The sequence below is a fragment of the Rhinopithecus roxellana genome, chromosome 6 (assembly GCF_007565055.1).
Source record: "Rhinopithecus roxellana isolate Shanxi Qingling chromosome 6, ASM756505v1, whole genome shotgun sequence".
NCBI classification, from domain to species: domain Eukaryota; kingdom Metazoa; phylum Chordata; class Mammalia; order Primates; family Cercopithecidae; genus Rhinopithecus; species Rhinopithecus roxellana.
Window position 1 is genome coordinate 85,569,517 of NC_044554.1, and position 16,292 is coordinate 85,585,808.

General features: G+C 41.5%; 1 protein-coding gene across 1 annotated transcript in view; it reads right to left on the bottom strand.

Moving 5' to 3' along the window:
* The window catches only part of ZPBP (zona pellucida binding protein), a 149,639-nt gene that overhangs the window by 112,533 nt on the left and 20,814 nt on the right, over positions 1 to 16,292 (bottom strand). Inside the window, exon 4 of the mRNA XM_010357494.2 lies at positions 851 to 1,003. Coding sequence (XP_010355796.1) covers positions 851 to 1,003 — 153 coding nt within the window. The remainder of the gene's footprint in view (positions 1 to 850; positions 1,004 to 16,292) is intronic.

Consider the following 16,292-nt stretch of genomic DNA (forward strand, 5'->3'; position numbering starts at 1 on the left):
TGAGATGGCGCCACTGCACTCCAGCCTGGGTGACAGAGTGAGACTCCGTCTCAAAAAAAATTAAAAAGTGGGCCTTAATAAGCACATTCCTTTCCCTTTCCCTTCGGGTGCACTAAGATAGAGAAGCTAAAAGCAGATTTGGGGGATATGCCTGCAGCTGCAAAAAGATGCATGGGAACAGACACATAACTCTCCCTCCCAGATAAGCACAACAAAGAGACACAGAAGCAGTCCAAGCCTCTGATAAACTCTCCCACCCTGAATCCTTAAAAACTCTTAGTCTGTAAGAGAGTGTGCCTCTGACCTAACTCAGCCAGAAGGCATCTCTCAGGTTTGTTTTCTAAAATAAACCTGTCTTGACTGGAGAGCCACCTTTTCATGTTTCTTTCCTCTTTCTGTAATTCTTACAAATATCAACTGACCTCTGCCAGTTGTAAGCCTCAAAAGGTCAACCCGCCAGAAAAGGAATTTACAGTGGTGTTTCACGCTCCTGTTTTGGGGGATGGCAGTGTACCAGAAATCATGATACTCAAATTTAAAATACTTAGAATTCAACATAGTACAAGCCATAATATCATAATAATTTGAAAAGATTTATACATCCCTGGCCCTAAAATTCATCTGTGTGTACATGTCAACATTCCCCTGAAGAAAAAAAGACTGCGATCTGTTAACCATTCTGTGCCCTCACCACTAACCCTTTACAAAGTACTTACATAGGGAGGCAGTAATTCTTTTTTAATTAAATGATACTAAAAAATAAAGTCTCTTTAAGACAAACCTACTTAAACATATTTAAATGTTTAAAATCATTAAGGAAGGTTAAAACACAACTAACTTTACTTCTTACCATATATAGCATATTTTAGTTGAAGACGTTTAACAATTTCTTCCACAGTAGGTTTATATTCGAGGAAACATGTATAAATTCCACTCATACTCTCCTCAAAATTTTGGAACACAAGGCTTCCTGTGGATGTTATTTGTGCAGTGCGGTTTTCTACTAAAGGAATAAGATACAGTTATGAGTTGCTTAAATTACATGAGACAACTACCAAAACATTTTCTCAGCAAGGTAAAACCATCATAATTTACCAACACAGTCAATGAAAGGAGTAGGGGGCATAGCTAGGACATTGCATCTGGTGTCTGCTAACAGTGGATGCCAGGATAACCTTCTTACTGACAGATGTTCACTAACCAGAGTTCATCAATTACATTGTTGCTGAAGTAGAAAGAGACTAACAAGGATACATACAGAATATACTCCTAATCTGCTCCTTGCATTGAACTGGGCACGATCAGAAATACAGTAGACATATATACAAATATATACACATAAATATATACACATACTTTAACATGATTATATTTATATTCAATGACAAATTAGGCCCTCAGTAAGCTTACAAACTATATATGAAACAAATAAATAATACACCCAGAATAAAGGCTATGAGAATATAATCACTAACAAGAGATTTCTTATTACTACACATGATAAAAGGCAAAATTTAGCTTATAAATTTGAGGTTTGCAGAAGAAGAAAAATATTGGATATGAGATCACCTGACTTGCCCAACATCACATAATCACACAGTTGCAGTGCTGGGGGTTACAATGGGATGTAAGCACCCTTTTCATTTCAACATACTTCATTATTTAAGTGTCATACAGGGAGAAAGCTATGCTTGTGAACTGAAAAGTAAATCTGCCTTTGGAGGCATTGACACATGGGTTTGAGACCTACCTTTCCCTCTCACAAACTGTAACTGTGAGTAACCTATTAATCTTTCTGAGATCCAGTTCCCTCATTTGTACAATGAAAAATCAAAATATATGATAGCCTATCTCACAGGATTTCTCTGTATAACAAATACAATGAATGCTAAAGTACTTGAAAAAGCCATAAATCTGTTATTCTGAAAGTTTATAACCACAGTTTTTCATTAGAAAAATTCTTAGATATTAAAATTTGCTTAGTCAATAATTTGATATTCCATTCATTAGAACTGAAAGTACTACATCAGGAAATAATTGTCTACCTTTTTTCTTTTTTCTATTTTAGGTAAATGATTTATTGCTTATAAATTTTAAGTTGAAATATTTCTCCAAGACAAATGATGAGTGTTCATAGGGATGAAATGTTCATTATTTATTTGTTCAATAAATATTTACTGAGTGTCTAGTACATACAAGCCCTGCTTCAGGTATTGAAAGAGAAATGAACAGATGGATATACCCACCCTCAAGGAATTTACATAGAGCATTATGCCTTGAGAACTTCCATTTCTATATCCTGGATGAAGCTGAAAAATGTGATATGAATTTAGAATACATTTCCATTGTAATGCCTATTTCTTCATGATTATCTTTTGATGAAATATTACATATTTATCCTAACACACCAAGTCTTTTATAAACGAAGTCAACAGTTTGCAAGAGTTCACCATGTACTTCAGCAGAAACACCTCGTAGAGATATAATAAAGGGTTCTCATGAAGTTTAAAGAAATTATAGACAATTACGTCATCAATGAGATTATATATTCCTTGGCAATCATTTGAAATGAATGTTTCCCACACTAGAGAAAGCAATTAATAGGTGTATCAAAATATATACCTAAATGCCTACTACAACACTAAACATTTTGACAGCCAGAAAATGTAGTAGTATACAATCTATAATAAAATGCCCCCGACTGCCTTCTTATTTAAAAAATGTTTAAGTAGATCTAAAAAATAAGGGGGCTCAGAGCCAAGACAGCCAACGAGACACAGCCAGCAAGAGCTTCTCCCACCAAGAGATAAGACCATCAAGAAGACTAGCACACTCTGAGCAGATGTTCAGAAGGAAGGCATTGAGAGTAGACAGAGGGAGGACACCGACCCTGGACTGAAGGAGCAAGAAGGTGGGGACCCTGCGCAGGGTATCCAAGCATCAGGAATTACTCCTCGCCCTGAGTGGCTCCTGGGGAAGGGGTACGTTAAATAGACATGGAGTGGCCCACTGTCACTACGGACCTCTAGAATCCTAGCTACAGGAGAACCCATGGATATTTGGGCTGGCAAGGGAGAGCTTCTTGGAGAGTTGGTGGGGACAAGGCTCCCCTGCCTGGAACCCAGAGCATTTGCCATGGGACCTGCTGCAGTGGAGCACGGCCAGGGACACCATCCCCCAAGGCTTGCCAAAATCAGAGCTGAACTGAACAAAATTGTGACACAAAAAAACATACAAAAGATCAACAAAACCAAAGCCTGGTTTTCTGAAAGAATAAATAAGACTGGTAGACTGCTAGCTGGACTAATAGAGCAAAAAAAAAGAGAGAGGATCCAAATAAACACCATCAGAAATGACAAAGGGGACATTACCACTGACGCCAGAGACATATATAAAACCCTCAGAGACTATTACAAACACTTCCCTGCCCATTAACTAGAAACCCTAGAGAAATGGATACATTGCTAGAAACATACACCCTCTCCCATGATTGAACCAGGAAGAAACTGAAAACCTGAACAGACCAGTAGTGAGTTCTGACACTGAAACTGTAATTAAAAACCCACCACCAACAAAAAGCCCTGGACCAGACAGATTCACAGCCAAATTCCACCTGACATATAAAGAAGGTCTGGTACCAATCCTAGCTAAACTATTCCAAAAAACTGAGGAGGATCGACTCTTTCCTAGCTCATTCTACGAGGCCAGTATCATTCTGATATGAAAATCTGGTGGACACAAAATGAAAAAAGAAAATTTTAGGATAATAACCCTGATGAACATAGATGCAAAAATCCTCAAAAAATACTAGCCTAGCGAATCCAGAAGCACATCAAAAAGCTAATTCATCACAATCAAATAGGGTTTATCCCTGTGATGCAAGGTTGGTTCAACATACACAAATCATAAATTTGATTCATCACAGAAACAAAACTAAAAACAAAAATCACATGATCATCTCAGCAGACGCAGAAAAGCCATTCAATGAAATTCAACCTCCCTTTATGTTAAAAACCCTCAATAAACTGGGCATCAAAGGAACATACCTCAACATAATTATAGCCATGTGTGACAAACCCACAGTCAACATCATACTAAACAGGCAAAAGTTAGAGGCATTTCCCCTTGAGAATCAGAACAAGAAAAGAATGCACACCCTCACCACCCCTATTAACATAGTTCTGGAAGTTCAAACCAGGGCATCAGGCAAGAGAAATAAATAAAAAGTCATACAAATAGGAAGAGAGGACTTCAAATTATCTGCCTTCACAGACTATTTGATTCTATACCTAGAAAATTCCATCGTGGCCTGGCGTGGTGGCCCACACCCATAATCCCAGCATGTTGAGAGGTCGAGGCAGACAGATCATTTGAGGCCAAGAGTTCAAGGCTAGCCTAGCCAACATAGTGAAACTCCATCTCTACTAAAAATACTAAAATTAGCCAGGCATAGTGGTGCATGCCTGTAATCCCAGCTAATAAAGGTTGATTTTAATGATTTTAATGATTTCTCCTGGCTACTCCATATTGACAGAGCAGGAGCACCATCATCTTGAACAAACACTGCCACTTTAAGTTCCATCTCTCCTTCCAGCCTGATGCATTTCAGGGAAATCATCTCTCTTCTAATTACAAGCAGTCAGAAAGAGCAGACAGTAAAACACAGATAAGACAGGAAGCTGAGGCACGAGAATGGCTTGAACCTGAGAGGCAGAGGTTGCAGTGAGCAGAGATCACACCACTGCACTCCAGCGTGAGTGACAGAGTGAGACTACATCTCAAAAAAACAGAGCAAACAAACAAACAGAAAAAACATTGCTTCTGTTCAAAGGCTTCTAGATCTGAAAAACAACTCCAGCAAAGTTCCAAGATACAAAATCAATATACAAAAATCAGTAGCAGTTCTATACACCAATAACATCCAAACTGAGAACCAAATCAAGAACACAATCCCATTCACAATGGCCACAAAAGAATAAAATACCTAGGAATACAATTAAGGGAAGTGAAAGATCTCTACGATGAGAATTACAAAGTACTGCTTGAAGAAATCACAGATGACACAAACAAATGGAAAAACATTCCATGCTCATGGGTAGAATCAATATTGTTAAAATAACCATACTACCCAAAACAGTTTACAGATTCAATGCTTTTCCCATCAAATTACCAATGAAATTTTTCATAGATTAGAAAAAACCTACTATAAAACTCATACGGAACCAAAAAAGAGCTGGAACAGCCAAAGTAATCCTACGTAAAAAGAGCAAAGCCAGAAGCAACACACTACCTGACTTCAAACTATACTACAGGGCTATAGTAACTAAAACAGCATAATACTGGTATAAAAACAGATATATAGACTGATGGAACAGAATAGAGACCCTACAAATAAAGTCACACACCTACAACCATCTGATCTTCTACAAAAATGACACAAACAAGCAATGGAGAAATGAGTCCCTATTCAATAAATGGTGCTGGAATAACTGCCTAGCCACATGCATAAGATTGAAACTGGCGCTCTTCCTTCCACCATACATAAAAAATCAATGCAAGATGAATTAAAGACTTAAATGTAAGGGACTCCTGGAGAAAGGGCAAAGCAAGATGGCTAAATAGAAGGCTCTATTGATCATCCTTCCTGCAAGGACACCAAGTTAACAACTATACACAGAAAAAATACCTTCTCTTAATAACAAAAATCAGATGAGCACTCATAGTGCCTGGTTTTAACTTCATATTGTAGTAGGATTGATAAAGAATCAGAGAGACTGATGGGATTCAGGAGGATATATATTATTTAGGTGCACCAGCCTAGTCAGATTAACATCGAAAGGACTGAGCCCCGAACAAAGAGTCATTACCTTTTAAGCATTTTGTGGGGTCAGGGAAGATCTGTGCAGGTGGAAGCATGTTACAGAAGCGAGAAACAAAAACATGCATTACATCATTTTTTACTTTTCAAGAAATAACATGTTTTACGACTTGAGTCTATCTGTCTAGTGACCTTGCAGCTGCACAGCTAGAGAAACAGGGTCTTCACAATGCCTGGAAAAGGAGGAGAGATAAGGCTCACTAGCCACAGATAAACAGGCAGTTAATTTTTGAAGGACTCCAGCTCTTTCTTTTTCTCAGGGGGAATTGGGTTTTCTTACATACAACTGAATTTCTGCTTACACATTTTTTAATTTCTTTTAATTTCTGTTCCATTCCCCCATTTGGTGCTTTTTATCACAAAGGCGTTAATAGAAAGCACCACTATTTGCCATCTCTTCGCGGAGCTGAGCTTTTTCTTCTACTGGCAGCAGCTGATATTTGGTTAGTGCCATCAATTGCACAGTAGTGTGTCAGGTTACTACTGCCTCTATAGTTGACTGAACACTCCTAACAGAGGTAAAAGGCAAGGGAGGATGAGGCAGATGCCAAGAATAAGCAAGAACCTACCAGTGAGGGCTTTGAATCTTTTAAAGCTTGAGAACCATTTTTTAAACAAGGAATCCGGGGACCACCTGGACTAAGTCTGAACTGGAACATGGGCCAACTCACACATTCTAGCTGTGATTTCCATGATAGCTTGGCCATTATCATCAATTTCTAGGCAATAGTTGGTTAAATTAAATTTTTCACATACTCTTCCTTCTGGGGCTAAGAGGCAATCTAAAGCTAATCTATTTTGATATATAGCATTTTTTATTTGTATTGCTTGCATTGCCAATAAATCTAGTGCCCTTGATGTTTCATTGGTTATAATTTCAAGAACTTCCTGCAACCTTATGATGCAGTTGAACATATAGATTAGGGTGCGGTACCCCCATGACCCATCTTGCACCCATATAGCTGGCCTATAATGATTTTTTCAGGAGGCCATTCATTATCTTTCCAGTCTCTTATGTCCACATCTCTTTGACGTTTGTGTCTATTTTTGTAATTATGCTTCTATTTTTTTATTTTTATCATAAACTGGGTATCTTAATGGTTCCTCTTGCTTTAGAGGAATTAGAAAGAAGGATGGCTTGATTGTTTTTAACATACACGCCCTCATCCATTTAGCCATCAATTGGCAATATGCCCATGCTCTACAGATCTAATACAGGTCAGAGGGTGCCTTCCAAGCATTTGGAGCCTCTAGTTGATCTCATGAGTGGCTTAGAGAATCAAGAGAAAGTGTTTGGATCTGGTAAGTAGGAGTTGTTCTGGGCATTTCTCCGTAGGCTTTTGTTTTTAGTCTTATTTATAATACTGTTGCCTTAGGCAGGTTGTTTTTCCTACTGCTTCTGTGAAAGCCTTTTCTTATCAGGTGATACAGTACTTTTCAATTATGGCAGTTTTTAACAACCAAACTCTGGCCGAAGCTGTTGGTTCACTGGCCAGGTTGGGGGAAGTGAAGTTATCTTGTGGTATTAATTTTTTTGCCTCCCATGGCCACTGGTCTCCCATTTTTGTTTCTCCATATATATGTGGAGAAACACACATATGAGGAAATTCTTAAGCTGCCAGCTATGTTTTCAGCTATTTGAGCAAATAACTTTTTGGTTGATGGGAGAAGCTCAGGCACTGACTGATTAAAATGCTTATAGAATGACTTACGGTCCTGGAATTGCAGGGTTGGATGCATTTGAGCCCTTCTAGTCTTTTTGACAATTAGTAGTGGAACTCCAAGGCCTGTTCCTTATCTTTTAACTTGTAACAGTGCTGTCTGTCCTGTAGATCAAAAAGGTAGCTCTGGCTTTAAGACGGTAAAATTTAAAGAATTGCATGTCTTTGTCTTACAATTTCGTTTGGTTGACATACTACTTAGTAGAGCAGCCCTTCCTGAATGTAAGTGTTGGAGCTGTGTTAGCATATTCCACTGAATGTTACAGTCCGGACATCCGCTTTGTGGTTTTCCATACAGATGTTTAGCGTAGCTGCTGCTAAGCCTCTCTTGTGTTAAACCATTGCAGACTGCTTCTGGTTGTTTTAGGATTATGAACATACACAGCATGGCAGGTATCAAAGTACAAGGAAATCGGCCTTTTATAGGAGAGAGGGTCTTCTTTGGTTTAAGCTAAAAGCTCTCTTTTTTTTTCTCTGATTTAATAAGTATTTTAAACCAGAATTTATAGGGTAAGAGCTTCATAACATACATATAGCTGATTATTTCCTGGGTCGCAGACTAAATAGGCGGTCTGGTTGTATGTGCAGGTTCCTAATTTGGTTCCTGTACATTTATAGTAGGCATGGTACAGTAGAGTTGTAACTATGGTACTCCTTACCCAGGTAGTATCTACATAGTGTGGGCATTCTTCTAGAGATTTCTTCCCTTTTAGTGTAGGCAGAAATGGTAAAAACATCAGTGTAGGTAATAGAAATATGTTTACACTACACATGGGCATGGCAAACATTCCTCTGGGCATAGACATTTGCAGCATTTGCATTAATAACATAACAGCAGAACAATCAGTATTGACAGAACTATAACTAGGCTTATAAATTATATTTACATTTACTTATCCAGAGATGGTACTCTTAGCTCCAGCAGTGCATAGACTAGTCAGCTTTTGGGATGTGACTAGAGCAGAGCTTGCAGGATCCTCAAGCTTCAGCCACGCATAGACTGACCAGCCTCCAGTGTGGTCAAATCAGGGCAGTTGTCCTTACCAGTGGCTGGGTTTCACCGTAGGGCTATTCAGGTGGGGCGATCTGGGTCTTGTTGGCTAATCCACTGGTCATCGTTGGGAGTCATTACTGCCGCTGGCTTTAGCCATCTATGATTAATCCAAGGTGTGACACCTGCAACTTTAACAGCAGTGGGAGTAGACATGATCACAATATGGGGCCTATCTTATATGGGTCCTAAAGTGGTTAGATTCTATTTTTTAACCTAAACAAAGTCCTTAGGTTTGAAAGGGTGTACTGGGTCTGTTAGACTTATAGGTATTTTTTTCATACCTAACCATGCATCTTTTGCATGGCCATACTTAAAGCCTGCATTTGCCTTTATGTTTGCCTTTCTCTTTTTTTTTAGCCTTTAGTGTTCTTGCTTTTTGGTGCCCCTTGCAGTGTATCACTGCCACCTCTTTTGGGGCCCATACAGCATTTAAAAGCTGTAGAATTTCTTCCTTGTACTTTATTTTTTTACTTCCAGCAGTTAAAATCTTTTTTTTCTTTGTAAATGGCCTCATGAACATGCAAAGTAGCAGAAGCATATTCGGAATCTGTGTAAAGATTTACCCTTTGGTCTTTTGCTAGCCAGAGAGTTCTTGTCAGAGCTATTAGCTCTGCTTTCTTTTTTTTTTTTTTTTTTTAATTATTATTATTATACTTTAAGTTCTAGGGTACATGTGCATAACGTGCAGGTTTGTTACATATGTATACTTGTGCCATGTTGGTGTGCTGCACCCATCAACTTGTCAGCACCCATCAACTCGTCATTTACATCAGGTATAACTCGCAGTGCAATCCCTCCCCTCTCCCCCCTCCCCATGATAGGCCCCAGTGTGTGATGTTCCCCTTCCCAAGTCCAAGTGGTCTCATTGTTCAGTTCCCACCTATGAGTGAGAACATGCAGTGTTTGGTTTTCTGTTCTTGCAATAATTTGCTCATAATGATGGTTTCCAGCTGCATCCATGTCCCTACAAAGGACATGATTTCATCCTTTTTTAAGGCTGCATAGTATTCCATGGTGTATATGTACCACATTTTCTTAATCCAGTCTATCATTGATGGATATTTGGATTGGTTCCAAGTCTTTGCCATTGCGAATAGTGCCGCAATAAACATACGTGTGCACGTGTCTTTATAGCAGCATGATTTATGATCCTTTGGTTATATACCCAGTAATGGGATGGCTGGGTCATATGGTACATCTAGTTCTAGATCCTTGAGGAATTGCCATACTGTTTTCCATAATGGTTGAACTATTTACAATCCCACCAGCAGTGTAAAAGTGTTCCTATTTCTCCACATCCTCTCCAGCACCTATTTTTTCCTGACTTTTTAATGATTGCCATTCTAACTGGTGTGAGATGGTATCTCAATGTGGTTTTGATTTGCATTTCTCTGATGGCCAGTGATGATGAGCATTTTTTCCTGTGTCTGTTGGCTGTATGAATGTCTTCTTTTGAGAAATATCTGTTCATATCCTTTGCCCACTTTTTGATGGGGTTGTTTGTTTTTTTCTTGTAAATTTGTTTGAGTTCTTTGTAGGTTCTGGATATTAGCCCTTTGTCAGATGAGTAGATTGCAAAAATTTTCTCCCATTCTGTAGGTTGCCTGTTCACTCTGATGGTAGTTTCTTTTGCTGTGCAGAAGCTCTTTAGTTTAATTAGATCCCATTTGTCAAGTTTTGCTTTTGCTGCCGTTGCTTTTGGTGTTTTAGACATGAAGTCCTTGCCCATGCCTATGTCCTGAATGGTACTACCTAGGTTTTCTTCTAGGGTTTTTATGGTATTAGGTCTAACATTTAAGTCTCTAATCCATCTTGAATTAATCTTCATATAAGGAGTAAGGAAAGGATCCAGTTTCAGCTTTCTACTTATGGCTAGCCAATTTTCCCAGCACCATTTATTAAATAGGGAATCCTTTCCCCATTTCTTGTTTCTCTCAGGTTTGTCAAAGATCAGATGGCTGTAGATGTGTGGTATTATTTCTGAGGACTCTGTTCTGTTCCATTGGTCTATAGCTCTGTTTTGGTACCAGTACCATGCTGTTTTGGTTACTGTAGCCTTGTAGTATAGTTTGAAGTCAGGGAGCGTGATGCCCCAGAGCCAAATCAGAAATGAACTTCCATTCACAATTGCTTCAAAGAGAATAAAATACCTAGGAATCCAACTTACAAGGGATGTAAAGGACCTCTTCAAGGAGAACTATAAACCACTGCTCAGTGAAATCAAAGAGGACACAAACAAATGGAAGAACATACCATGCTCATGGATAGGAAGAATCAATATCGTGAAAATGGCCATACTGCCCAAGGTTATTTATAGATTCAATGCCATCCCCATCAAGCTACCAATGAGTTTCTTCACAGAATTGGAAAAAACTGCTTTAAAGTTCATATGGAACCAAAAAAGAGCCCACATTGCCAAGACAATCCTAAGTCAATAGCTCTGCTTTCTAAGCAGAAGTTTCTGTAGGCAAAGACTGCACTACTAAGTCCAAAGCCACCACTGTATACCTAGCTCAGCGGACTCCCTTTAGTATGAAACTGCTTCTATCAGTAAAATATTCAATGTCTGGGTCCCCGAGGGGCCGATCTGTCAAATCTCTTCGGCTTGAGAACACTTCATCTACCATGTCCACACAGCAATGAAGGGGGCCTCCTGGCACTGACTCAATGAGGAGCAAGGTCGCTGGGTTTAGGGCATTCACAGTCTCTAAAGTCAGTTTATTAGCTTCCTGCACCAGTAGAGCAGTGGTAGCTAGTGTTTTAAAATAAGGAAGCCATCCGAGTGCCACAGAATCTAATTGCCTGGATAAGTATGTCGCTGGGCAATGCCATGATCTTATGGCTTGAGTTAGAGTTAGAACTGGTGTGGTCAGAGCAGGGCAGTTGTCCTTCTAAGGACTTCTAACTTAGTAGTTGTCCTTCTAAGTTCTAACTTAGAGTTAGAAGCTCTACAGCCTCCCTTTCACTTGTGGACATCCAAGAAAAGCTTAGTTAGTTAGATCTGGTAGTCCTAAAGCTGGAGCCTCAGTCAAGGTTTCTTTGATTTTTTTTTTAAAGCCTTCTCCTGGTTCGCCTCTTAGAGGAGGAGCTCCTTTTTTTTCTCCTCTTTGTGGCTTTGTATAATGGCTTAGCCATGAACAAGAAATTTGGCATCTAAAGGCGGCAGAACCTTGCTGCCCTTAGGAACTCTCTTATTTGACGCCAGGTGGTTGGAGCAGGAAGTGCACAAACAGCCTGCTTTTGTTCACTACTAAGCCATCTTTCTTCTTGGCTTATATAAAAGCCCAACTACTGGACACTTTTAGAGTAGATCTGAGCCTTCTCCTGACACTTTATATCCTGTCTTTCACAGCATGTGCAGGGGGTCTTGGGTTTTTCTGGGTGCAGTAGCCCTTGGCCAGTGTTTTTGTTTGTTTGTTTGTTTGTTTGTTTTCATACTATGGCCCTGACCATTTTCCTTATTCTTTTGACATGTATCCTTCTAGTGTCCTTTTCTTTTGCACTATGCACATTAATCTCTCTCTAGCCTCGGCCGACTTTCAAACTCCTGTCCAGATTAGCTTTTTTCCATGACTGTGTTCACGCCCACATCCATGCCTCCTTGCAAAGCCAGCTTCTCTTTCCTTAAGGGCTGCTGCTAGTAAATTAGCCTTTTTAAAGCCTCTGATCAGCCTTCTGATCTCGGTTAATTTAAACCTTAGTAGCCAATTTAATAAGCTGAGTAGCATTCACACCTATGGAGCTTCTAACTTCCACAGTTTATGCCTGATATCTCCTTGGTCCTGCCTTACAATCGCCGTATTCACCACGTGCCGATTTTCAGCAGCCTCAGAGTTAAATGGAGTACATTCAGCAGCCTCAGAGTTAAATGGAGTACAACCAAAATGCCTCTCAAAGTCTTTTATAAAACTGGCTGGTGCTTTTATCTGCACCCTGGAGCACCTCTGATATTTTTATATTAGTTGCCTTTTCTTTTACCATACTTTACCCTCTACAGAAGTGCTTCTCGGCACCTTTGTAGGTGCTGAAGCTGGACTGCATCATCTGGTTCTTAGTGGGGGTCCTCTTGTCCTCTTAAGACGCATAAGCACAATTTGGGCATGGCCAGACCTGAGATGGCCTGACTTTTTGAGCCCTTCACTTTAATTTCCCTGAGCTCTGATTTCTCCTTCTCACATGAAATCCAGAGCCTGTATTCCTTTTAATTTAACTCCTTAGGGGCAGTTAGCCTTGGTAAAGTCAGGTAGATTGGAATGTAGGGAGGAGGGGTCTCTATTCCCTACTGTGGTTCCTGCAAAACTGGTTTTTCTGCCTTTCCAGAGACTTTATTTTTTGTCTCAGCTTCAGGGGCAGCTGATTTTTACTTTCACTATTGGCTCCGCGGTGCTACAAGCCTCTGTGACTTTCCCTTTAACTCTGTAGCTGCCAGTGCAGCTGATTTCTCTTCGCGTGAGCTGCAAGCATTTTACAATAAACTGCTAGGCAGGGCTGCATTCAGTCATGAGTCAATACAAAGTCTAGGTCTGAATGCCCTGGATGTCCTCCAACCCTAGTCACCACCTTAAAACACAGGACCAATTTCTCTATAGTGCCTCTGGCCAGTCATCCTACACTAAAAGAGGGCTATACTAATTCACAGTATGTCCTTAACTTTTGAACATCCAGTTTTTTTGCATAATCACCTCTAAATCCTTTTTTAAAAATTCTTTATCATGCACTCCAAAGGGGTTGGTTTTGATGCTTTCCCTCCCATTTCCTCCCTTGCAACCTACTTTCACTCTCACTTTCACTCTCAGGTCCACCAGACTGGGTCCTATTACAGGAGTTTCAGACACTGCTTATCCAGGAACATGCCTTCCCATCACAGCCTGCTGCAGTTACAAAGCTGGTCCTATCAGCCTTATGCAACGTCCTACGAAGCTGGTCCTATCAGCCTTATGCAACGTCCTGGGTCTGATTTCCCCCACACTCGCCTTGGAGCACACAGCTCACACTAAGGGATCTGTGCCTCCCCACGTCACTCTCCACATTGGCCTCTCCTGAGATCATCTCTTTCATGCCATTTCACACACCTCCCTTGCCCCAGAACTCCTAATCAGACAAAACGAGCCTCTCTCATGTCCCAGGTGAGCCTAGTTAGGCTCCCACATTCACACACATACACACACCACTCCTACCCCAGGACTCATCATTGAACGAAATGAGTCTCTCTCATATCCCGGGTAGGTGCACACACACCCACAACTCCCAGTTCCTGTCTCCAGATCCAGTGAACCACTTTCACTTCGTTAGTGGGGACACGAGGTTCATCCAAATTGGCAGGCCACTCCTGCCACCCCCAGCCACTCTGGGTTGGATTAGTGGTTGTTACCCGGGAGGTGATCAAACTTCCCTTCATCCCTATGGGACAAGCTTTCCTGCCTTGGGCCCTTACTCCTTACTGCAGTTCCTGAAGTGCTGGTATTGTCCCGCAGCCCCATACCTGGTTCCGTTGCACTGCCAGGCATGGCGCTGGGATGCGGGGAGAGCCAGTTTCCATCCGGGTGAAGCTCTCCCGTGGCAAGCCTTGGATGCCAGGTCTCCCCCGGCCCTGGGCCTCTAGTCCCAAAGGCAAAGGAAACAGTAAATCTGTCATCTCCAATCCCAGATGACCCCCCAGAAATGTAGTGGGATTGATAAGGAATCAGAGAGACTGATGGGGTTCAGGAGGATATTTATTATGCAGGTGCACCAGCCCAGTTGGATTAACATCCAGAGGACTGAGCCCTGATCAAAGAGTCAAGTTACCTTTTAAGAATTTTGTGTGGTGGGGGAGATCTGTGCAGGGGGAAGCATATTACAGAAGCGAGAAACGAAGACAGTTATTCAATTAATTGAGACATGCATTACATCATTTTTTACTTTTCAAGGAAAAACATGTTTTATGACTTGAGTTTATCTGTCTAGTGACCCTGAAGCTGCACAGCTAAAAAAACAGCATCTTCACAATGCCTGGGAAATGGGGAGAGATAAAGCTCACTAGCCACAGAAAAACAGGCAGTTAATTCTAAAGGACTCCAGCTCTTTCTTTTTCTCAGGGGGAACAGGGTTTTCTTACATACAACTAAGTTTCTGAATATACAGTTTTTAATTTCTTTTAATTCCTGTTCTAATATCACTAAAAGAGGCACTGAAAAGACTTTTTAAAAATCAAAAAATCACCAATGCCACCCCTTCCCCATTACCACCCCCACACCCCACAGTGGTAGCCTGGTGCAAATAGTGTCTGTGGGTACTGGGGGAGGAAGAGCACAGCAATTGTGAGGTATTGAGCTCAGAGCTGTCCTGTTAGAGCAGAAAGGAAAAGCAGACCAAACTCAGCTGACACCTGCCCATGGAGTGAGCATTTAAACCAGCCCAAACCAGAAGAGAATCATCAATCCCAGCAATATGAACTTGAGTGCCTAAAAATCTTGCCACCAAGGTCTACAGCACTCTGTTTACTCTCCAAGTAAACCTGAAAGGCAATCTAGGCCGTAGGGCTGCAAAACATAGGTGAGTCCTGGTGCTGAAGTAGGCCCAAAGACAGTGAACTGAGGGAGCACACAACATCTTGAGACACCAGCTGGGGAAGCCAAGGGAGGGCTAGCATCACCCCTCCTCTAACCATAGGCTCCACAGCTTGCAGCCCCAAAAGGCACCCCTTCTTTCCACCTGACAAGAGGAGAGGAAAGAGTGGGGAGGATGCTGTCTTGCATCTAAGCTACCAGCCCAGGTACAGTAGGATAGAGCACTGGTCAGAGTTGTTATGTCCCCATTACAGGCCCTAGTTCCAAGAAGACATTTCTAGACATACCCTGGGCCAGAAGGGAACCTGCTGCCTTAAAGAAAAAGACGCAGTCCTGGCAGCATTCATCATCTGCTAACTGAAGAGCCCTTGGGCCCTGAATAACCAGCAGCGATACCCAGGTACAACTTCGAGGGCCTTGGGTAGGCCTCTGAGACTTGCTCACTTCAGGTGAGACTTAGCACATGACCAGCTGTGATGGCTATGGGGAAAAACTCCTTCTGCTTGAGAAATGCAGAAGGAAAACTAAAGGGTACTTTGTCTTACACCTTAAGTACCAGCATGGACACAGAGGGGGAGAGCAACAAGTGGACTCTCAGGATCCCCAGTGAACAGGACTTGATGTTTGGATGGCATTTCTGAACCTGCCCTGGGGCCAGGGGAGAGTCCACTGACCTGAAGGGTAAGTCCCAGGCCAGGAAGCATGGGCCTTAAGGGAACATTGGTGGTAGCTGGCAATAATTCTACTAGCCTATGGTGGTGGTAGCTATCAGGTGAGGCTCCTCTCCCTTTGGAAAAGAGTAGTGGGGTAGAATGGGAAGGAGTGTGTCTTTTCCTTTGATTGCCAGATCAGCTGCAATACAGTACAACACCAGGCAGACTTCTAAGGTTTTCTACTCTAGTCCTTGAATCCCAGACAGCACTTCTGAACCCACCCAGGGATTGAGGGACCTTGCAGCACTGAAGGGAAGGACAAAGGCCTGGCTGGCTTTACTTCCTGCTGATCGGAGAGCCCCAGGGCCTTGAGCAAACACAGGCAGGAGCCACGGAGTGGTTACAGCAGGCCTGGCTTCAGGTCTGACCCAGTGTAGT